This window comes from Tiliqua scincoides, chromosome 7 (assembly GCF_035046505.1).
Source record: "Tiliqua scincoides isolate rTilSci1 chromosome 7, rTilSci1.hap2, whole genome shotgun sequence".
NCBI lineage: Eukaryota > Metazoa > Chordata > Lepidosauria > Squamata > Scincidae > Tiliqua > Tiliqua scincoides.
The window spans coordinates 58,193,467-58,217,634 of NC_089827.1; the positions used below are offsets into that span (position 1 = coordinate 58,193,467).

General features: G+C 41.0%; 1 protein-coding gene across 1 annotated transcript in view; it reads left to right on the plus strand.

Moving 5' to 3' along the window:
* Positions 1 to 24,168, plus strand: part of EP300 (E1A binding protein p300) — a 105,306-nt gene that overhangs the window by 7,776 nt on the left and 73,362 nt on the right. The window contains exon 2 of the mRNA XM_066633382.1: positions 9,521 to 10,179. Coding sequence (XP_066489479.1) covers positions 9,521 to 10,179 — 659 coding nt within the window. The remainder of the gene's footprint in view (positions 1 to 9,520; positions 10,180 to 24,168) is intronic.

The window sequence follows — 24,168 nt, forward strand, 5'->3', positions numbered from 1 at the left end:
TGACAAAATAACATTTAATTAGATAAATATATGCTACAATGAGTAAGTATTGGTTCCTAAAAGATTATACCAAAATAATAGTACTAATATGCTACTACAGTGGGACTGCCCTTGAGGATGGTTCAGAAGCTGCCTTGAGTGCAGAGTGAGGCAGCCAGGGTGGTTACTGGAGCTTGGTGGTTTGATTCTGTCAGACCACTGCTTTGGCAACTGCACTGGCTGCCCATTTGTTTCCAGGCCCAGTTCAAGATGCTGGTGTTAACCTGGTCCCAAACTGTGAAGGACTTTAAAGGTCTTTTGAGAGACTGCCTTCTCTCATATATTCCAGCCTGCCCTCTTAGGTTATCTGAGAGGGCTTTCCTGCAAGTACTGCCTTACTCCCAAGATAGGGGGATGGTGGCATGGGGGTGAGCCTTTTCGGTAGTGGTACCACAATTATGGACCTACCGGGGGAATTAAGATCAACCCCCTCCCTCATGACGTCTTGGTGAGGGCTCATTTTTTTTCCTGTTTGGCGTTAGGGTGATGGGTTATCTGCCTCCTGTGCCTTAATAGCAGTACCTTGGTTGTAAGCAGTTTGCCCTTCTCTATGTGGTTTTATTTATTTTTTGTGATTTTATTGATTTTATATTGTATATTTTAGTTGGAAATTGTAAGCCGTCTTGGGCGTCTGCTTTGGCAGAGGAAAGGTGGGGTAAAAATCTTTTAAATAAATATAGCAAGACATATATTTTGTGTTACTAAACATAAAATTCAAAAACCAGTTGCATGGTAACTCTGCTCATTGCAAATTATAACAATTTCTTAAACATTTTTGTAACAATTCATCATGTAATGTAATTAAGGGTCCAGTCCTATCTAACTTTCCAGCACCGATGCAGTTATGCCAATGGGGTGGGCACTGCATCCTGTGGGGGGGCGGCAGTCATGGAGGTCACTTCAAGGTAAGAGAGCTGCATTGCCGCTGGCAAGTTGGATAGGTTTGGGCCCTATATAATTTTATTATAACAATATAACCATTCTATTACAGAAGGAAAGCAGTGGTTAAAAAGCAACAATACAATAGTATTCTCAGTAATAAAGCTTTCTCTTGGGGGTTAGGTGGTTAACACAACCGCAGAATCAGAACAAATACTATACACCTTTCATATAGATTATCGGTTCCTAAGTGGGTCAAAACTGAATTTTTGGTGGCTCTTGAAACTGGCAGGGTAGATTAGGCTATGTGTATCAAGGGTTCAACAACCTGCTACGGGGGGGGGGGGCTGCTACCCAATCACCATTATAGCCACAGAAGCTTGAGTGGCTGGTAAAGTGAAACGTTTTTAGGAGGGCCCCGATTTTAGCATCGGGACGAAAGCTGATGAAAAGAAAAGTTGAATACTAGAAAAATGTGTTCAGCAGAATCATTCCTATAACAGGTGCATTTATCTTGGTTCAGCAATTATGCAGAAATGTAATTTTTTATAGAATACTTCTGCTCCAGTAAAAAAAATCTAGGAGTGTTGAGTCTTATCTGTCATTTGAAATCAGAGAAGTACCTGCAGAAATTGCAGTGCAAGTTGCATTCAGACACTTGTATCCACCACAACTGTAGTTGGTAAATTCTTACTGTATTTGAAGTCTACCTTAGTAGTTCAGAAGGACAATTTGTAGCCATGTTACTTTTGCTGCAACAGACTATCAAAGCCTTGTAGCAAGGCCATGAATATAAGATTTTTGCATTAGGGTTGTGACACTTCCATGCTGAGTTGAAATGTGAAGGAGAGCTTTGCAAATGAATTCACAAGTTACTAACCTACAGAAATTATAGTAGTCACTGACATATACATGAATGGAAAGACTTTAATGAAAGAAAAAAATTCCGTAGGTATAGATTTTGGAAAACATGTTTAAAAATCTAACTTTTGTGCGATTTCAACTTCAAAAGAAATGAAAGTGAAAGGAACAAAATCAGTATTAGGTTAGATAAGTTCAAAAGTGGGCAAGTGATTATATTGGTAAGATCACTTAAGATCTCACCTGGAGTATTGTGTCCAGTTCTAGTTGCCACATTTCAAAAAGGATATACCTATAGTGGAAATTGAAAAGGTGCAGAAGAGAGCAACCAAAATTGATTACTCTACTGAGGCACCTCCCTTATAAGTAAAGACTACAGAGTTTGGGGCTCTTCAGTCTAGAAGAAGGCACCTGAGTGGGGCATGATTAAGGCATACAAAGTTATGCAGGGTAGAGGGGATAGAGAGATGCTCTTTTCCCTCTCACACAACACCAGAACGAGGGGACATCCACTAAAATTGAGTGTCAGGAGAGATAGGACAGACAAAAGAAAATATTTCTATGCCCAGCATGTAATTAGTCTGTGGAACTCCTTGCCACAGGATGCAGTGATGGCATCTGGCCTACATGCCTTTAAAAGGGGTTTGGACAAATTTCTGGAGGTTACAAGCTATGATGGATATGTGCAACTTCTTGATTTTAGAAGTGGGATACCTCAGAATGCCAGATGCAAGGGAGGGCGCCAGGATGCAGGTCTTTCATTGTCTTGTGTGCTCCCATAGGCATTTGATGGGCCACTGTGAGATATAGGAACCTGGACTAGATGGACCTTTACCTGATCCAGCAGGACTGTTCTTTCTGAAATCATGGCTGCAGTTGCTTTTTAAGTGTTAGTTTCGTTTCACAAATCAAGTGATGAAACACAAATTATTTTTGCCGAAACTGATATTCATTTATAGCAGACTGTATACAGAGCTTTGCAGATGAACATACTGTATATACTTACCCTCCCCCCCTTTAAAATTTGAGACACTATTTGCCAGAATGCAGGCAAGATCTCCTTACTGCCAAACCTTGTCAAGAATGTGTGCAATGGGTGGTCTGAGTACTGATTTTAAACCACCAAATAAATGTAAACAGTCTTGCAATAGCTTCCACATAAACTCCATGCAAAAGCAGTTTCTTGCTGTTTTCTCCTAAGTTGCTGAAGTTTCTGCAACAAATGCAAACTGCTATTTAGGGTTTGTGTCTCACCTTTCCCTGTGGCTCACCATTAGGTCAAGGAAAAGGTATTTGGAAGGCGCTGTTGTCTCTTTCAGTTGACAAAAATGAAACTGAGTTGTTTTCTGTACTGTATCTTAATCTGTGCAAAGAGGGCTACAGAACAGCAGAATCCTCTGCAAAATGAAGCAGGAGATCTGTAAAAGTACTAAATTGATACTGTAATTGAGCTCAGTCAGCAGTGAATCTACTGAATTTTATTTAAGTTTGAAAGAATATGTTCCTGCTGGAAAATACTTTGTAGATCAGGACTTCTTGAACCGTGGAATAGATTATCTTTCTTGATGGCAGTTTCTAGTCCCCAGTGGTGACAGGTGAAATGTTGCTGACAAGCCTGTGTGAAAACAGGACTGAGTTGTTCTTCGCTACTATGTACTTGGGGTCTACAGAGAAATATCACCCATGCCTGCCACTTGTGTTTTGTGACCATTTGGACCCACTGTTTAGTTTTTCCTCTGTATGTATATGTGCATAGTACCAGCTGAGGATAACACTTGGTGTATCAGATGAAGGCGGCGTTCCAATTGTTCCCTCTATGTGTGTGTGTGTGTGTGTGTGTGTGTGTGTGTGTGTGTGTGTGTGTGTGTTGCTATAATATCAATAACTCCATTATCTTGTTTCTTCTTAAATCCAGTTGTCTTGTAGGTTCCATCACTTTACTTTTGTACTGAATATATATTACACCTCAATATTTAATAAAACCAAGATGACTAAAAACCAGTTGACTGGTTATTTTTGGCCCACATTTTGAACTATTAAAAGCTTTGTGTTGCCCTACCTTGTTTTCTTTTGTAGAGAATCTTGTGCTATTAGGTAGCTGGATAGGTAGTGAGATTGGGAACTTTTCCTGAGAGTCCTCTGACTTCTGTGACTTCACTTGTTTTGTGTAATTGTGTAAGCAGTTTTTAGACATTCTAGGAGAATGGCAAACTACTGCGTTTGAGGAGAAATGTGAAGATCTTGGTTGACCCCTTTGTTATATACTGTGACAGGAAAGTAGAGAGATTTGAAATGAGACCATACTAAAATGTAGAATATTTTCTAGTACAATCTCATGATGATGAAACTGATTCTAATTTTATTTTTTAAAAATGTACATTAACTGGGTGAAGTAATATTGAAATTTTAAAAGGCTGTATACTGAAAATGAGTACTGTCGTGTTGCACGATGGGATTAGCAAGTAAATGTTTGGATCAGCTTCTTAGTTCTGTAAATTACAGTATTCTGTCCAAAGCTGAATGATAGGCTAAAAACCCTTGAAATTTCAGTTTCTATATTCAAAGGTTATCCAGCAGCCTGGATTCTGAGCTGAATGTTCACAGGAAGTACCATTTAATTTGTATTAAATAGCAACATTTTAGAGCTAGCTGTTAAGGACAATCTCATATTTAACTGATGTATGGAAACAGGGTTGTAGTTGCTGTATAGGGTGGTCATTACTGTCAAAGATAATCTGAGTCAGTGTGTTTCACCATTTTATGTTTGAACAATAGCGTGAACATGGAAATATTCTTTGTGTGGTGAAAATTCTACATATAGAAAATAGTTGTGCTACATCAAAATAATGTTATATTGACCATAGCATTCAGTCATTTACAGATTTTTGTTTTTGCTAATGTAAGATTCTCAGTGCATTTTAGTTAGGTTTTTTAAGAGCAGTTAAAAGCTATGCATTGCATGGCAAAGAGCAGCACATGTCATTAGGAAGGAAAGGTGGTGCCTTGCATTATTAAAATTTCTCAAGCATGTAAGGAAAAAATCCCACTGTTTCTTGCTTAGTTCTGCCTTGTCTCTAAAAGAAACAACATGCCTGTTCACTAGGAAGCAATAGTCTCAAAAGAGCTATTCACAAATAATGACAATCTTATGTTGTTCTGATTGTCATATCATGCAGTATTCATTTTGCCTGACAGGAAGGTAAATTTTTACTTCTATCCATAGAGTGCATATTTACATTTAAAAAAACCTTATGTTAGGGTTCAACCTTTTTTTTAAAAAATAATTTGTAGAAGGAATAAACCAAAGCAAGTTTACCTAAACCACCAATTTTACCTAAACCACCAATTGCAGATACAAATTCAGTAAAGGAACATCCTCTAAAAGGATTTTTAAAATGAACACTTTTTTCAACATCCCAGTTTCCCTGGGTAATTTTATACTAATGAAGCTGTTAGTTTTCTCTTCTGATGTTGCAAAAGGTTATAGTAGTAACCTTTTACAGTAGTAGTAAAAGTTTGTATTTATCTCAAATATATGCTAAGAAGGTTTTTTTAGTTTAAAAACACTTAAAGCTATATAGCTTCTTTCTTACCATCACTCAAACTGTCAATGGACAGGCAGCTTTCATGCCAGTTTGCTGAAGATTTCAAAGAGAAGTTTTCTCTTTGCATTGAGTTAAATTAAAACCACATTTTTGTTTATTTTGGGAGAAGTAGCTGTTATACCACAAGAAGCTGACTTGGAGTTACTTTTGACCAGGAAAAGTATTTTGTAATGCTGCCCCAAAAGAGAAAAAAACTAAGCCTTTTGTGTTCCAGTTTCTCTGGATGAAGTAGTCCTGAAGCTATCACTTATTAGTGATAGTATTAGTATTAGTGAGAGTATTAGAAAAAGTGACACATACATCTTTTAAATAAATAAAATCACTTGTTCTTTGCTGTATTATTACTTCCTTGTTTGCTGGAGGTTCTTGGTATCATTCACAACCCCATGCCCCTCAGGGAGATTTTTTTGCATGCATATGGACCCCAAGGATTAGAAACTAGTGCTGCTTGAGTCCATAGAGTGCTCTTTCATGGAGTCTTCTTCTTCCTGTTGGGTAATTCCTATCAAGCATATTGCAGCAGAGCAGATCATCTTGCTTGACTGACTATGAATTGTGTTCACAAGGAGGATAATAGCCAGTGGCAAATCATTAGGAGGAGATAAGGTTCCATAAACTAGTGGTCTTTAACCTTTTTTGTGCCATGATGCAATGTATGAAGCTAGGGACCCATCATTAATCCCACCCCCCTCTCAGGACCCAATCTATCCACCTTTGTTCCTGTTCCACTCATTCCCTGGTCCTGCAGGCTGCTGTGAGGAAGATTCTTTTTGAACTTAGAACAACAATTTTTGCTTGTCTAGATAATACATCTCATTGACTTTTATATTGGTGCTGGACAGGCTGCTGCAGAGTAAAGTAGGAAGGTGTGCAGCAGACAGCAAAGTCTAACAGCAGAGCAAAGCTCAGTGACAATCCGTGCATACAGGCAATGTTTAAATACTTTCACGTGTGGAATGCTGACCCTTATGCAACCCTTTGCTGCCCATATTGCATCATGCCATCCCAAGTATAGCTTGGCATGATTGATGGTCTTTTGGTTCCCCTAACTTGCTGTGACCCCACAAATGTGGCTTTGCGACCCCATAGGGGTCACAACCTCAAGGTTGAAGAACACTGCATAAGATCATAAGCATATCAAAAGCAGCCCTCTGCCTTGTTTGTTTACTGGCTTATATCTTGGAGGGAGATGAGGCAGGTGCAAGGCAGATTGTGTGTGTGTGTGTGTGTGTGTGTGTGTGTGTGTGTGTGTGTGTGTGTGTGTGAGAGAGAGAGAGAGAGAGTACCTGAATCTTGTATTGCTTTCTGAGAGTGGAGTTTCAGACTTTTCTGTACTCAGAGTCTGCTTACGTGTTCTGACCTCTGGAGACTAGCCCAATAAATATTTCTAAAACAAGGAAGATGCTGGGAAGGACTGAGGAACATACACAAGCTTAGTGTAGGACCACCACCACCCACAGTGGCATGAACTTGTGCCATAGGGTCACCTTATTTGAGTATTCTAAAAAAATAAAAAGGTGGCTAGTAAGAACCAACTGCTGGGAAAATTCTCAGCACATCAAGCGTTTCTGAAGTAGTTGCTTCCTGTGGAGGTATGACAACAAAGTTGTAAAGAAAGTGTTCCCAGTGGTGTTTTTCTATTGGTACTGAAATTGCAGCTGCCAGTAAAATCACGGCAGAAAAAGATAAAAGCCTGTATGAATTACAAAATTTAAATATTAAAATTTGGTAGGTGATTTGTTAGCTTTTCAATCCTGTATTGTTCAGGCATACGCCTACCATCTTCCCTGTTTTGTCCATGTCGGACGTATGCTGTGGATCCAGGCTTTGCATGATGTCTGAACCAGGCCAGTGTGTCTCATAGAACACAACTAGTTGATTTAAAGCTTCTGAAATAAGAGTAACATCTATGGCTGATGTTTTTCACCTATGATGCCATGTTAGGCACCAAAATGGGATTGTTTGACAACATGTTATTGCAGTAAACACAGGCTACATGCTCCTTTAAAAAATGGTTGTAATCAAAATATCCATAGTTGCATGGTGGTTCCCATTGCTTTGCCTAAACAGTAAATCTTTAAAGTGCATGGGAACGTCAGTTTCACATTATTGTGTCCAGTATGTGAAGTTTAGTAAGGATCATAACTACAAATGGTAGCACACAAGTACTGGTAGCTTTTCTGTGTTTTTCCTTTTCAACATCTCTTGTGCCAAACGCTCTTAAGTTCTGGAAGTTTAGTAAGTAATGAAGTGATGAATGGTAAACACTTGGAAAACCTCCCTGAACTGGCACAGTGTTATGCCTCTGGATAAACAGTCTGTTAGCTTTACTTAGTCTATATTTCTGGAATGAAGGCTGTGTGATACAAATTTGTAACTGTGTAGTATATATATTCTCATATTTGGTGGTATATTGGCTTGGTTTCAAGCCTGGCTTAGAAAAGCACTTGCAAAAAGTGGATTCAATCCTGATTTTGCCTAACATCTAATCTGATTCAGGGTATAATCTATTCTCTCTCCTGAAGCATGAAAAGAGCAATGCTACTACCCTTCTGCTGATTCTCCCCAGCTATACTCCCTCACACTACACCCCCCAGGATTCAAGAACAATACTTGGGGTGGCTGCAGTGGAAAAGGGTGAGCAGAGAAAAGACTCACTGTACTAGCTGAGTCCTAGTTGAGTGATAAGATCTAAATTGCAATCGGCAAGTAGAAATGGTGTAGCAAATAGGATCGTAGTATCAACTGGCTAGTGACATTTGTCCAGAAATATGAAAGGATTATGTTTTATAGGGATGTTAAATAGTTTAAGGACCTAGTACGTCATAAGTTAAAATGAATGTAACCTTCACAGAAACTGGAGTAAATTTATGTTCAGTTTGAATTAGATAACCTTTGACAACTTAAAACTCTCTATGTCTAGAGGTAGGAAGATGGCAAATATGCAGCACCACAATACTACTGATGTCTACTTGGAAGTAGAGTTCATTGGAACTTACTCCTAGATAAGAAGGTATAGGATTGCAGCCTAAGGCACTTAAAATCCAAAGCAAGTAAAGTATTAGTGAAATCAATGAACTGTAGGTACTGTATCACTTCTTACATTGTATAGTCAAAATGGTAGTGGATAGACACATACACTTATTTGCTGTTGTATCACTGTTGGTCAGCTAAACTCTGAATTGCTTGAAGGCTTATGATCTTCAGTCTTTTGAATTTGGGATTTCTGATGTTGTACATGTACACTTTAGGAGGAGTTTTGTTATTGCTCACTGTGTTTATAGATGCTGGGTAAATTGAGCAGAATCCAAAGGAGAAGTTCATAGTAGGGCAAGATATATGGAGCTGCACTTGAACTGTTTAAGGGTGAAAAGATTGTAAACTGAATCAAATAAAACATTTTTGTGTGGATGATAGTATTCTGATGCCAGATATGAGACCTTTAGACCAGAGAGCAATATTTGAATTGCTACAGGACAACAAGAAACTAACCTTAATACTAACTTATGAAGAAATTTGCCTAACATAACAGCTGAGGTTGAACTGTGAAATACAAGGCTTAGTACACTTCAGCTGTAAATAAGTGTCCTTAAAGCAGGTTTTTCTTTTGCTTTCAGTCCTTACTTCAATATTGGGCTTTATACTGGCCTCCTTTACAGGGCTGTTGTAAGGCTTACTGAGAACATAGGTGCTTTGAACTCTCTGAAGTGTGCCAAGTGACACTGTTCTTTTTATAACTAAAGCATTTGTAAGTGTGATAACAATTTTGCGGAAAAGAAACTAAGCCTTAGCATTGAAGCCAGTAGATTAGTATCAGGTTTGACTAGGAACCTGAATCTAGGTCTCCCCAGTCCATCATTTATTTCTTAGCCTAACCTAGCTCAGACAATTACTGTGAGGAGAAAATGAGAATTTCCTTGATATTCTGCTACTTAGTCCCCCGAGGAAACATTGGGTGTAAATGTGATAAGAAATCTGAATTGCATGGTTGTTTTTTTTAAATAAGCTCTTTCTTTTTTTCAGAATTGCTTTGCGATTGCTGCAAAGCAAATTGAATATGTAATGGTGTATCAGCACTGAAAAGTTTACTTTGTTCATCTGGAACTTTCTAAATCTTTTTCTAAATTTTTTTTCAGATTTTGGATCCCTCTTTGATTTGGAACATGACTTGCCAGATGAACTGATCAGTAACACAGAACTGGGACTTACCAATGGCGGTGACATTAATCAACTGCAGACTAGCCTTGGCATGGCACAAGATGCTGCTTCTAAACACAAACAGCTGTCTGAACTGTTACGGGCTGGTAGCTCGCCAAACTTGAATATGGGAGTTGGTGGACCGGGCCAGGGTATGACCAGTCAGCCCCCGCAGAACAATCCTGGAATGGGAATCTTAAACAGTATGGTCAAAAGCCCTATGGCGCAGACTGCATTGGCATCTCCAAATTTGGGGATGGGTGCAAGTGGGCCAAACCAAGGTCCATCTGCTCAATCCACTGCAGGAATGATGCCAGCAGTAAACAGTCCAGTAAATCAACCTGGAATGGGAATGAATACAGGAATAAATGCTGGCATGAGTCCTGGTTTGTTGGCTGCAGGTAATGGACAAGGAATGATGCAGGGGCAAGTTCTGAATGGTTCGATTGGAGCAGGCCGAGGGCGTTCCAATATGCCATATCCCAATCCAGGCATGGGTAATACTGGTAACTTGCTGGCTGAGACACTGCAGCAAGGTTCTCCTCAGATGGGAGGACAAGCAGGCTTGAGGGGCACACAACCTGGAGCAATGAACAAGGTAAGACAAAAGTTTTATTGTTATTGTATTACTTTAAGAGGCATGAAAGCGATATTTTTTAAAGTATTTTTCTTTTTACAACAGTTGCATATAAGTATTATCAGAAGAATTTAGTTGTCAAGATTATGTATATGTGAGAGAGAACTTGTTAATGAAGTGTGTAGCTGGATGTGAAAGTTACTGTGTTCTTTAAAGACTTATATTTGTGTCCAGAGTCACCATCCAGAATGCATCTTTAAACCTTCTGTTTTCAGGAGCACATATGACTGGTAGCTTAGCTAATCACCTTCAAAGTGATGTGGTAAAAGATTATAACTTGTCTGGTTACTTTATATATAAATATCTGATGGCCAGTATCGCCATTTTGAAATGATGTTGCTCATACTGTATTTAGAAGGGATTATATTAGCTGGCCTGTGTGGCACTCTTGCCTTGCATATTTTCCTTGATTTGCAAAGTAGCAATTGGTTAAGGAAAACTAAGTGTTTTCTTGTGACTATGAGCCATGATAACTCATGGGAACCTCCATATTCAGAGGCAGTATAGTTACCCCTCATCTTTCATGAGGGTTACTTTCCAGAGTCAGCACATAAAGCTAAAGTTGCATATACTCAAAATTGCGTTGGAAACCCCTTAAAACTGGAAAATGCATATTATCTCTTCAAAAATTAAGAGAGATGGGTGGGAACTGAAACCCACTGAGGCAACAGCAGCTTCATACCTGAATCTTATGCTCATTTTCAGGCATATATTTAGTAAGCAGAACAGTGGGGAATTGCTGGCACTATTAAACTGCTGTTTTTGTTTGCCAGCTATGCAAAGTTGAATTTGTGTAAGTCAATTGCACATATGACAAGGGGTGACTGTATACCTCTGAGTTCCAGATGAAGGACGACAGTCTCTATCCAATCCTACTTGCATTCTTGAAGCATCTGACCAGACATTGTTAGAAATGGATTGCTGAATTAGTGTGGTCTTGCATTATCCAGTGAAGCTGCTTTTACATTCTTTTTCAGAAAAGTAGGTAGTGCATATTAGTGGTGGAAGGAGAGAAATAGTTAAAGCTTGAAACCTTCACAGTTAGGATGATATGCTGCTTTTGTAAAACTTAGCAAGTAGTCTTAAACAAAAGAAATACATTGGTGACACACATGCAAGATTAAGAAACTACTTTCAAATGAATGAGGAAGAGCTTAAATTATTTTGCAAAATATGGTGCAAAATACATTTAGCTCTTACATTGGTGAAGTTAGAGCTAAATCCTGTGCATGGCTACATAGAAGTAAGTTCCATTATAGTCACTGGAGCTTACTCAAGGTAAGTATGGACAGAATTGCAGCCTTAATCACTTAACTGTCAGTGAAGGATTCCTGCCTAAATAGAGTTGTGTCCTGAGTGGGCATTATACTTCATTAGGCTGCTACCATTGAATGGTAGCTAGGATTGCCAGAAGACCAACTAAAGATTAACCATGGCCTATAAAACAAAACAACCCCAAAGGCTACTGTGGCTTCTTTGACTGCGTTCTGACACTAGTGGTGGTGTTCCTGGCCACTGCCCCTTCTGGGGCACACCCCCAGGGGTGCCGCCTCCCACTTGGAGGTGCCCCCCATACCTGCAGCCTCCCCAGTCCTCAGAAGGCTTTGTGGAGGCCGAAAATAGACACTTTTGGTTTTCAGCTGTAAACCAAAAGTGTCTTTTTTGGGGCTCCACAAGGCCTTCTGAGGGCCGGGGAGATTGCACACGGCTTCCCCAGCCCTCAGAATGCCTTGGGGGGGTTGGCATTCAGATTGGCATGCTGACTGAGTGCCTTGGGGAGGGCGCTGCTGAGCAGAGTGAATGGCGGCTTGGTGAGCCTCCAAACCTGGCACCTGGGCATTTGCACCCCTTGCTCCTCCTCAGGTACATCACTGGGCAATTGCCCTCTCTGCTGGTAGTAAAACTGAGGCTGGTGTTGTAGTGAGTGATAAAGGTGATTGTTGGTATCTGGCTGGGTCTTCTATCAGTCCTTATGGTAGTCAGGGAAAGTCTGTGCAGTAACCAGAGTAGAGCAACATGTGAAGTTATGAGGTAGGCCTGGTTTGAGCAGTGCAGTTGCTTAAATGGGTTACTGACATTACTGGCTTTCACTTGGGCAGACTCTTAAAGGCTCCTTTTATCTCAATGGAGGCGTGGTGGCTGAGTGGTTAAAGACACTGGACTGTTGGCTGGGAGGTTGGCAGCCCAGGAGTTTGAAACCCTGGTGCTGCAGAACAGGGTGAACTCCTGTTTCTTGCCTCAGCTCCTGCCAACCTAGCAGTTTGAAAGCATGTAAATGCAAGTAGATAAATAGGAACCACTTTGGTAGGAAGGGTAACAGTGTTCCGTGCACTTTGGCATTTAATCATGCCAGCCACATGGCTGCAGAAGATGTCTTTGGACAATGCTGGCTGCCTTGGCTTGAAAACTGAGGTGAGCACTGCTCCCTAGAGCCGGACACGATTGTGCAGGGGAAACCTTTTTTATCTTAACGGGCTATCTAGCTAGCAATTTGCACCCTATATTTCTGTCCACTGGTAATGCCTCCAAGATTGCTTATATACAGGTGAACCAAAAGTAGGTGGACAGTAAATGATAACATTTTCTTGCATCAGTATTTAAATTATTTCCATTATGGGTTATCTGAAGTATCTGAAAAGAGAAAAATATTAAATTTAAATAAATTTAGTTATAAAATTTAATATAATATAACACAAACGCCATAGTTATAATGAACACTATTGTTATAGTATAACCCTACCACAAACCCTATTCTACCTACTGTCCACCTACTTTTGGTTCACCCTGTATATTAAAAATAGAAAAGTAATCATTTAAAATATTACAACAAATCCAAAACAACATCTTAAAACCATAGCAATGGCATAGTTTTTGTGGCATGTGCATCAGATTGGACCTCCCTGCCTCCACTCCCACTTGCTGCTCAGTGAAGATGGCGTGTAGGTTTGATTTGCCCAGTAACAAAACATGATATAAGTGGTGATCTGTTAGACATGCCTATACTGAAATCAGTCATGAGCACTATTCAAGAGGAATGTTATAACTTTTCAATGTTGAATGTCAGATGCTGCTGTGTGAGGACTGGAGACTCTTCAAAAAGCTGCATGATTGATATAGGAAGGGAGAGCATAAGAAAGCAATTTGCTTATTGGGTAGACACGTAGCTACTCAGTATTGGTCTTATTAGACTGTTTCTTGTTGTGTTAACAGAATTAAGAACTTAGCATTTGAAGTAAGCTGGGTTATATTTTTGTAGTTTTGCTTTACAAATGAACATGAACTGAGGAACTGTGGTGTGGTATTGGGCTTCAGTAAATGAAATCTGGGTTTCAGTCCTACCTCAGACATGAAGTAGAATTGTTGAAGCAGTCTGTAGTAGAACAGAGCAGGGTTGATTTGTGAATGTTCTGTTGCCTTGCATTTTAAAAGATCATCTTTGCTGTCCAGAGTTCCCTGGAGTTAGGGCCAGATAGCTGTGTGTGGCCTGACATTGATGGCCTGTCTCTTTTCCTAGTGCAAACCAATGTGGCTTTTAGCTAGTAATATATTGAAATTCACCCATATAGTAATAGTGGTTGTACACAAAGTATAATATTAAATACAGTACAATGTGACAAAATGAAAAAAGACTTAAAAAACCCCAAAACTAGCAGCCTAAAATTCCTCAACCCAATACAGTGTCAACACCTTCCCAAAGTGAAATATAAAATCGCAGATACTTTTCTCTGGAAAGAATATGTTGCATGCTAGTACTGAAAAGAGCTTGCTTCATGTCAGTATCTGTTGTACTTGAGAAAGTAAAAGCCCTCCTAGCAGGACCTTCGATGGCAAGAGAATACAGCAAGATACACAACAGGGAGAAGGTGGTGCTTGAAGCATACTGTTCCCCAATTGTTAAGGGCTTTCTTGGTAAGAACTGGTACCCTTGAATAGTGTACAGAGCCAGTGTAATTCATGCAAAATTGAAGTAGTATGCTGTGACTGAGGAGTTGCTGCAAATGTATTGGCTGCAGTTGAAATTTTAAGATTTTTTCAAGGGCAACCCTGTGTAGAATGCTTTATAGTATTTGAATCTGTGAGTGATCAGAGCATAGCTTTTGTAACTGTTACCTATCCCAAATCCTTGTAAAAGGGCAGCATAGAAATCAACAGATTTCTGATTATCTTCCAAGCAGCCATTAGACAGGTATGGAAAGTATCATTAGTACAGATGCCGCCTGTTCCTAGACATTCGTGGGGGCAAGAGGAGTTTTCATGCTATTGGAAAATGGCAGGATGCATGCTGACTTCAATGTGGTATTTCAGAATTAATAAAATAGTATGATTGTACGCTGCAGAGCAGCACTTGCTACAAAATCAAACCTGACTTTTCTAAATCTACAAAAGAAATTGCCAAAGAAAATGGTAACCCAGTTGCTTAGTTATTTGTGGTCTGACCAGGGTCAGAACAGAGGAAAAATGGTGAACTTGGGTGTCTGTAGGCAGAGCTAAATTGGGGCAACTGCTCTTAGCCCTATTCTTGGGAAGCCCCACTTAGGGTTGCAGTTGCTCCCTGCCAACTCCTTCAGTGCTGCTGGTACAGTTGCAGTGGCAGTGCTGAAAAAGTTGGTAGGACACTGCAGTGATCCTGCTCAGCTTGCTCTTCTAGAGCGATTGGAACAGGATCATTTCCATGTGCTTTTGCCGCTGCCTGGCTGCTGCTTTAAACAAGTCCAGGTGGGAGGAAATGGGGAATAGAATGCTGCTCCCAGCATGCCTCTGCACCTGCCTGTTCCAGTGAATTGACTGGGATGACGGAAGAGAATGAGACAGTAGTGGTAAGCAGGGTAGTGTGTGCATGTGTGCTTAAATGTTAAAGATAGCCTGATCTGGAAGAAATAATTATTTTTCATAGGTGACTGGTAAAAGAATTAACTTTTTAAGAATGGTAGCATATGCAGTGATTCTCAAATGTTCTCTGGGAAGGAAGGACTGGCATTCCTACTGCTTGGATGCTCTTCCTCCTGGGAGGCAGGATTCTCAAATGTTTTACACTGGTATTCACTTTTTAGAATGACTGTCTGTCCTGGTCCCATCGGAAGTGATGTTATGGCTGGAAATGCCATCATCAAGCAGGAAATGACTTCAGTGTATGTACACCCCAGGGTGGCAGTGCTGATGTTCAAAGCCCTCGTCCTTCAAAGCAGATTTAAACAGCTGACACTTTTACTGAAGCAAGAAAACATCCAAGACACAGCTACACTAACAAGCCATGTACCCATATCTGTTTCAATTCCTACAGCAGTGGTTCTCAAACTTTGAGGGAGCTTTATTCCCTCAGTAAGTTCTTGCGGGGGAGGGGCTAGGGCAGTGACGTGATCCCCAGGATTGCGCCGCTAAGGGGGGGCGCTTGTGACATAGTTTATGAAGTCAGGGCTGCAGCAGGCTGCAGGAAGTGCAGGGAGTCTTGCGCAGCCCTCTGCAGTGCTCCCTAAGGCTTGGAACATTCAGAAAAAGCGGGTGCAAAGCACTTACATTTTGCAGGAGGTACTTTGTGCCTGCTTTCCCCGAATGTTCCAAGGCTTGCGGAGCACTGCAAAGGACTGTGCATGGCTCCCGGCACCTCCTGCAGCCTGCTGCAGCCCTGACTTCATAGTAAGTCACAAGTGCCACCCCATATGGGTGCAATTCTGGGAATCACTTCCCTGCCTCTCCCTTCCCCCACCCCTTAAAGGGACTAGGGAACCTTTACACAAACTGGTGGGTCATGACCCACCAGTTTGAGAACCACTGTCCTACAGGATTTCGTCCTCCCTCCACAACACAGCAACTCATACATACACTGCAATTAATTTAGAACTCCAACATTCAGTACCATCCCAATGTAAAACAGAAACCGTCTTCAGTTCCTTATTACCCCAGGGTTAACCTAGAAATGCTAAGATTCACAGATGAACTCTTTGCAGGGCAATGTGAGAAAGCAGGGGGAATGGGGAGAAGATATACTCATGGATGTGGCAGAGGAAATAATTGTAAGAGATCAAATAATCCCCCTTTCTCAAAAAGCAGTCCCATGATACCTCTCCTTTGTCTGTCCCAGGCAAAACTGATCGCAATGTGAAACTTAACCTGGTTGAAAAGATGTACCCACAAATTTTACTTTGTACTTCCCAGATTGCACCAATTTACTGTGTAAATCCTTGGCATGATTTGCTCAGAAATGAGATCCACTGGGCTTACTCCCAGGTTACTGGCCACAGGATTGCCGCCTGAATGCCAGAGGCTGCACTCCTACCAATACCACCCAAAAAGCAATAGCTGGGAACAAACTGCATTTAACCCAGTGGGGCTTGCTTTTGAGCAGGCAGACACAAGATTGGGATGCTAATCAGACTGCATTTTCATAGGAATAGAAATGAGGAGCTCCTTATAAGATACTTTGTTCATGTTTTGTTTCTTTAAGTAGGAAGAGCCTTTTGCATGCTCTTACATCAGTGTTTCTCAAACTGTGGGTCAGGACTCACTAGGTGGGTTGCGAGCCAATTTCAGGTGGATCCCCATTCATTTCAATATTTTATTTTTAATATATTATACCTGATGCTACCATTGTACGTGACTGCATTTGGGGAAATGTTACAGACCTGTACTTTTAACAAGCTACTATGTATATTCTTTTAACAATGATAGTAAATGGGATTTACTCCTGGGTAGATTGCAGCCTAGGATTGTGAAGAAATTTTCCTGCTTGAAGTCTCTTCTGGTCATGACATCACTTCTGGTGGATCCTGACAGATTCTCATTTTAAAAAGTGTGTCCCGGTGCTAAATGTGTGAGAACCACTGTCTTACATGAATCAGCCCACTGCCTGACGCAGCTGAACACAGGGGTGCCTGAGCCCAGCAGTATAAAAAAACCCACCCAAACACAAAGGGAATTTTATTTTCCCCATACACAGTTGGAGGAAACTTGAACCCAGAGGAGCTGCTCCTGTGAGAGAGTATGTATGTTTGCACTCCTCTCCCCCTTTCTCTTGTCACTGCCACAAGGGAGGAGAAAACTTTGGTTGCTTTCACACCCTCCCCACTGTGGGAGCCTGGGGGGAAGGATGATGGCAGCTCACCCTGCCACCCCTATGAATTGCTGCATACATCAGACATAAGGACTGTTTTTTTGAAGTGAGGATGGGGGAGGTGGAAGATCAATAACGTTCCAAGTCACAGAACAATTCTGGAAACTGGGCAAAGGACTGACAGTCTGGAATGGGACCTTGCTCCTCCTTCCTGATCACTGTCTGAGGCAGACTCCAGTAGCAAAGCGGAAAGTTGGACTCCCATAATGGCTGACTCAATTCTAAGAACGTCCAGGTAATCCAGTGCTCCTTGAACGCTGCTCCTTTGCGCACACTCACTGGTCTTGAGTGCTGGTGCATGAGACCAGCATTCTCAGCAGTGAATGGTGTAGCAGTGAGCCAGGTGCAGAAGAGAAGGACTGGAAGCGTGGTTGTACTACGTACTACGCGACCCACCTATGTTTGGCTCAAAACCCACCAGGTGAATTGGAACCCACACTTTGAGAAACACTGCAGTAATGCAATGTAACTTTTTGTGTGTGTGTGTGTGTGTGTGTGTGTGTGTGTGTGTGTGTGTGTGTGTGTGTGTGTGATGAAATTAACACCCCAAGTCTTAAGTCAGGCTCTTTGATTGCGCTGACTGACTTGTATCCTTGACTGCTGCTGTGTTCTGTCAAAGAAACATGCTGGAACTGTCAGCCATTTGTAGGAAAATTCATTCTTAGATCTTTTACCTTTGATCACGTTTTTGTATTCTCACTAGGAAGAAGCATCTCTGTGGTCTGGTGTACTGCAAGGAGCTGAATGGGCATCACTGCTCCTGTGTTAGAGGTGCTGGAAATGTATCCAGAGGAAATGCTGTTGAAATATGAAGGGGATGTAGCATTCTCTCCTTAAAGTCATACAAGAAGGGGTTGAACCCAGAGAAATATAAGAGAAGGTTTTCATTTTGCAAATAAGACTGCATCCCAACTAGCACTTTCTCTCTTGAGTGGAAGCTCTCCCTGCGGTTAAAGGAAGTTTCTGCTGGCAGTAGTGCTAGTTGAAATGCGAATCAGACTCTAAAATTTTGCATTTGACAGGTGGTAAAAAATTAATTGTAATGATAGATGGCAACATGGTCTTCTGCAGTCCTTCCTAAGTGCTGTACAAAAGAATTCATCAGAATCGATGGAGGTCCTTCCCATTTCAAATGTAATGGACTTGGTTGCAACTTCTGAAAACTTGACCTGTGTGCAGTTGGTCACAGTAACGAGTTGGCCTCAACTTTCTTCTGTTCACATTCGGAGATGCTTGCAGTTACCACATATGGCCAACAGGAGAAACCTGCCCATGTGACTTAATCAAGAGTGAGAAGTCAGAGCAGACTGTGAAGGGCATACATTCTAACTCCTGCGGGTTTGGGAAGCATGGCAACCCTTTCCAGGTGATCCCATGATGTAATAAGGCTGTCACTTTCACAAAGGTGTTCTTGGTTTCCTTTAATCTTTGACAACATCTGACTTGTCAGTTTACTAGTGCAGGGCTCAACAAATTGGCTGTGAATCTAGCCCAGAAATTTAGAACAAAGTTTACCTTTCAGGGTTTGATGTCTTAATGTCAACCAAAAAATCCTGTGCCACCAGGTAACGATATAAATTAGATTTTGCATATAAGCAAGCATTAGAAAATGCATCCAAACCCTGTGGTGGTAGGAGACATATATTAGTGTGATGGCAAAAAGATCTAAATGCTATGTTCCAAAAGTAAAGTAGTTGCATCAAGAACTGTTCTGTTAAAATTCATGACATAGCAAATGTCACGCCTATCTTTATAAAGGGAAAGAGGGGGGACCCGGGAAACTATAGGCCGGTCAGCCTAACATCTATACTGGGTAAGATGGTGGAATGCCTCATCAAAGATAGAATCTCAAAACACATAGACCAACAGGACTTGCTGAGGGAGAATCAGCATGGCTTCTGTAAGGGTAAGTATTGCCTCACAAACCTTTTAGAATTCTTTGAAAAGGTCAACAGGCATGTGGATGCGGGAGAACCTGTAGACATTATATATCTGTACTTTCAGAAGGCGTTCGACACGGTCCTTCACCAAAGGCTACTGAAAAATCTCCACAGTCAGGGAATTAGAGGGCAGGTCCTCTCATGAATTGAGAACTGGTTGAAGACCAGGAAACAGAATGGGTGTCAATGGGCAATTTTCACAATGGAGAGAGGTGAAAAGCGGTGTGCCCCAAGGATCTGTCCTGGGACCAGTGCTTTTCAACCTCTTCATAAATGACCTGGAGACAGGGTTGAGCAGTGAGGTGGCAAAGTTTGCAGATGACACCAAAATTTTCCGAGTGGTGACGACCAGAAGTGATTGTGAGGAGCTTCAGAAGGATCTCTCCAGACTGGCAGAATGGGTAGCAAAATGGCAGATGCGCTTCAATGTCAGTAAGTGTAAAGTCATGCACATTGGGGCAAAAAATCAAAACTTTAGATATAGGCTGATGGGTTCTGAGCTGTCTGTGACAGATCAGGAGAGAGATCTTGGGGTGGTGGTGGACAGGTCGATGAAAGTGTCGACCCAATGTGCGGCGGCAGTGAAGAAGGCCAATTCCATGCTTGGGATCATTAGAAAAGGTATTGAGAACAAAACGGCTAATATTATAATGCCATTGTACAAATCGATGGTAAGGCCACACCTGGATTATTGTGTCCAGTTCTGGTCGCCACATCTCAAAAAAGACATAGTGAAAATGGAAAAGGTGCAAAAGAGAGTGAGTAAGATGATTACTAGGCTGGGGCACCTTCCTTATGAGGAAAGTCTATGGCGTTTGGGCCTCTTCAGCCTAGAAAAGAGGCGCCTGAGGGGGGACATGATTGAGACATACAAAATTATGCAGGGGATGGACAGAGTGGATAGAGAGATGCTCTTTACACTCTCACATAACACCAGAACCAGTGGACATCCACTAAAATTGAGTGTTGGGAGAATTAGGACAGATAAAAGAAAATATTTCTTTACTCAGTGAGTGATTGGTCTGTCAAACTCCTTGCCACAGGATGTGGTGATGGTGTCTGGCCTGGACGCCTTTAAAAGGGGATTGGACAAGTTTCTGGAGGAAAAATCCATTACGGGTTACAAGCCATGATGTGCATGTGCAACCTCCTGATTTTAGAAATGGGCTATGTCAGAATGCCAATGCAAGGGAGGGCACCAGAATGAGGTCTCTTGTTATCTGGTGTGCTCCCTGGGGCATTTGGTGGGCCGCTGTGAGATACAGGAAGCTGGACTAGATGGGCCTATGGCCTGATTCAGTGGGGCTGTTCTTATGACACTAAAGCTATAGTCTTAACCAGACCAAAGAGTAGGTCCTATGGATCTCTGGCTTATTTCTGAGTAGACATACTATAATACAAGTTCTGTCTCCTCCCCCCCCCCTTACTTTTCAGGCTGGTATAGAATAACTGTCCCTCAACTGCAGCCTTACAGCCATTCCCTAGGTACCAGGAACAGATTTTGAATTGCTCTGGCAACCTGGCAACTTGAACTGTTGTGACCTGGACTAGTGTCCCAGCTCTACAAGAGTGATGTGAACTTAATGAATCTGAGGAATGGTGGGAATCTACATCAAAGAGGAGACCTGTGGAAAAGTTATCCCCTGAAACGCAAAGATGAATCACTATCTTTACAAGTTTATCAAGTTGATTCTTGAAGCAGGAATAGTTTAGTTTGATGACATTGAAGAGGGCTTCTAGCTTAGCATTTTCATGTCCTAAGACCACAAAAAGTATTGTAGGTCTTAAAAGCTAATCATTTGGTTTCAGCATGGATTTTCATGGGCTACAGTCTTCCTCAGAGATGTCAAGCTTGTTTCATATAGTGGGCTGAATAGAAAATTAATTGTTGGGGTAAACCACAGAGGTGACACTCTTACCTCCACTGTGTTCAAGTTTTAGAAGAGATTTGCAGGACAACCAGAGTCAGAATTGGAAAATAAAGTTATCTCCCAACGAGGTGTGTCTCCCAATGTCAGGTGAGGCTTTTTAGCCTAAAACCTGGGTAACTGTTCAGGAAAGCTTGATAGGCATTGGAGCTAGTGATGGGGATATACCAGAAATGTTCTGGTATTTCAAATAGGTTGGTATCTGAATTAGCAAGTTTGAATTTGTAGTAAATAAAAATACTTATGTTAGTCTTATGTGGTATAAATAGCTGTTTTTTCTACAACCAAAAGTAACTGAAATATGGAGAAATCAGTAACATGCACTGTGTGATTTAAATGTTAGCTTCCAAATAAAGCTTTGATTTTATGTTAATAAATTATTAGACTATTTCTAAAGGCGTTGTAAGACATGATAACTCAATAGCATATACCTGCTTACGTTGCTTCAAATTAAAGATGGAAGATGAAGCACTGGAAATCTGACCATTTTAGCACATCTAGAGGGCTGTGTGTGAGGGATCTCAGGGATAGTCACCTGAAAAAAGATCTTTGAAGCAGTTCTTATTTTTGATGTTATTTATGGTGTGTTAGTGTATGTGACACTTGAGAGGCCCTGTTCTAGGGAGCTTACAGTCAGGTAAAAGGGAAATGGCAGAGGTGGGTGAGGAAAAGAAAATACCTAATTTTAGTTACCTATACTTGGGTTTACTTATAGTAGCTGTAACAGGCAGGTTTTGTCTGATAGTGTCCATTAATTATATTACTAATACTGTGAAGATGCATTTTCCTATAGGAAAACATACTAGGTGATTAGAAGGGATTAGGTGACTTGGAATCAGTGTCGTGACTTCATGGTGAGGGCATGGAGCAATATGAAGTGCCTAGTGTCTTCAACAGCATTTCATGATTTTGAAGTCTTAGATCACTGTTGTGTTATCCAAAAGATATTCAGACACATTTTGAATTTCAGGGATGTGATTTGTTTGTAGAGGACAACATTTTTTAAAAGGCAATGAATTATCTTGAACAGCCACTTAACACAAGAGCCTTGGGCAGCAAGTTGCACAGGGATTAGAAAGGGAAGGTGTACTGAAACTGAGAGAATTGTTTGATGTTCGTGTGCAAATGCAACCCCATCCCCCCATAGCTGACATGACCAAAGATCAATGGTTGTACAAATTATTCTGTTTGCGGCAGTAGGATAATCCTAAAGGATTGTTCCCTTTACATGGGAGGATCCAAAAATACTTGATTGATGCTGTTGGCTTGATTATCATGAAGTTCCCAGCTAAAATTCTCCCCCAAATTGTTTGAGGGAATCAGGTTCTAGAGAGTCGAGTCTTTAGTACTAATATAGAACTCCTGTACCACAAAATGTTAATCCAAAAGGCATGGGGTCAATAAAGTCTGATTTATTGGAGCCTGATACTACTTGCACGAATAGAAGAAGTTCCATTTGCTCAAGAGAGGAGGGGTTGATTTTTTTTGCCAACCCCCCCAACTCCTGAAATAAGACCTAAGAAGGGATCCTTAGCAGAGTTTTGGGGTGCAGCATCAACAGAGAGAGCCAAAAGTATTATTTATTTTTTATTCACTTTTTAATACCACCCTTCCTCCAAAGAGCTCATAAATTTATAAATTGTACCCTTTCCACCCACTTACGGAACTTCGTCTATTCATAGAAGCATTAGTTGAGATCCAACCTCATATCACTAAAGATCACCCCAGCATTGAAATCTACAAAGGTACACACAGAGAGAGAGAGAGAGAGAGAGAGAGAGAGAGAGAGAAATGTAAATTTTCAGGTATCTAGGTGTCAATAGAAGTGTCAATATGTTTCTTGATTTTGGGGTACTTAAAGAGGAGAGAGATCCAAAATACTTAACAAACCTAAACTTTGTCACTGGAAAAACACAATGTTTTATATACTAGTTGAATATATAGATGAAACTTTTACATGATCAACTTTTAAATTACAAAATTATACATAGTCTTAGCATTTGAAGTGGATCTAGAGCACTCAAAATACCTTAGTTTGTGCTAGCTAAGAAAAAATAAATAAAAACCATTAATAATCATGCCATTTGTGGTGTTCTGCTTTGCTAAAGCTCCCAAATGTTCTTGTCTGTAACCACTTTTAGGGCCCAATTCTATCCAACTTTCCAACACTAAATGCAGGCACAATGGATTCCTGATGTAAGAGAACAAACATTCCCCTATCTTGAGGAAGCCTCCGCGAGTGCCCCTCCACTCTAAGATGCAGCACGTGCCCTATTGACATGCCTACATCAGTGCTGGAAAGTTGGATAGGATTTGGCCCTTAGTTGCCTACTGTGGAGGAAGGCACTTAGGACCCAATCCCATGGGCCTTACTGTTGGTGCTATGCATGTACCATCAGCCCTGGGTGTCATGAATGTGCTGTAAAGCATATTTGCGACACCCAGGGAGCAAGGAGCGCCGGTGCTGGGGCCAGTGCCAGTTGACACAGGATCTCGGCACCAGGAGAATGATGGTGTTGAGTGGTCAGCAGTAAGAATTACTGCCAGACGGCGGAGCAAGTTTTTGGGGTGGTGGAACTAGGCAAACATTCCCTTACCTCAGGGAGATTCTGGCGGCTGATTTGGTGCCCATAGGATACAGCAAAAAGTCATTAAACACATTGTGTTGTATATCATATGAAGGCCCATTAAAAGAGCTTTAAAATGGACACTCCCAGCTCTGTATCTCAACTGGTGTCTGAGTTACAGCTAGTTAAAGTATCACTAGCAGGCCATTTTTTGATAAAATTTTGTAAATTTACATAGCTATAAAATTTCATATAGTGAACATAGGCTGCTAAAAACTGACTTTTGCATTATACCGTAGGGTAAATAAGCACCCCAAATTTCATAAAATATGAGGTCATTTGGAAACAGTGTGATTTGACATGGAATATATTATCTTTATGAACCTTTAAATCTTTATCTTTTGAAT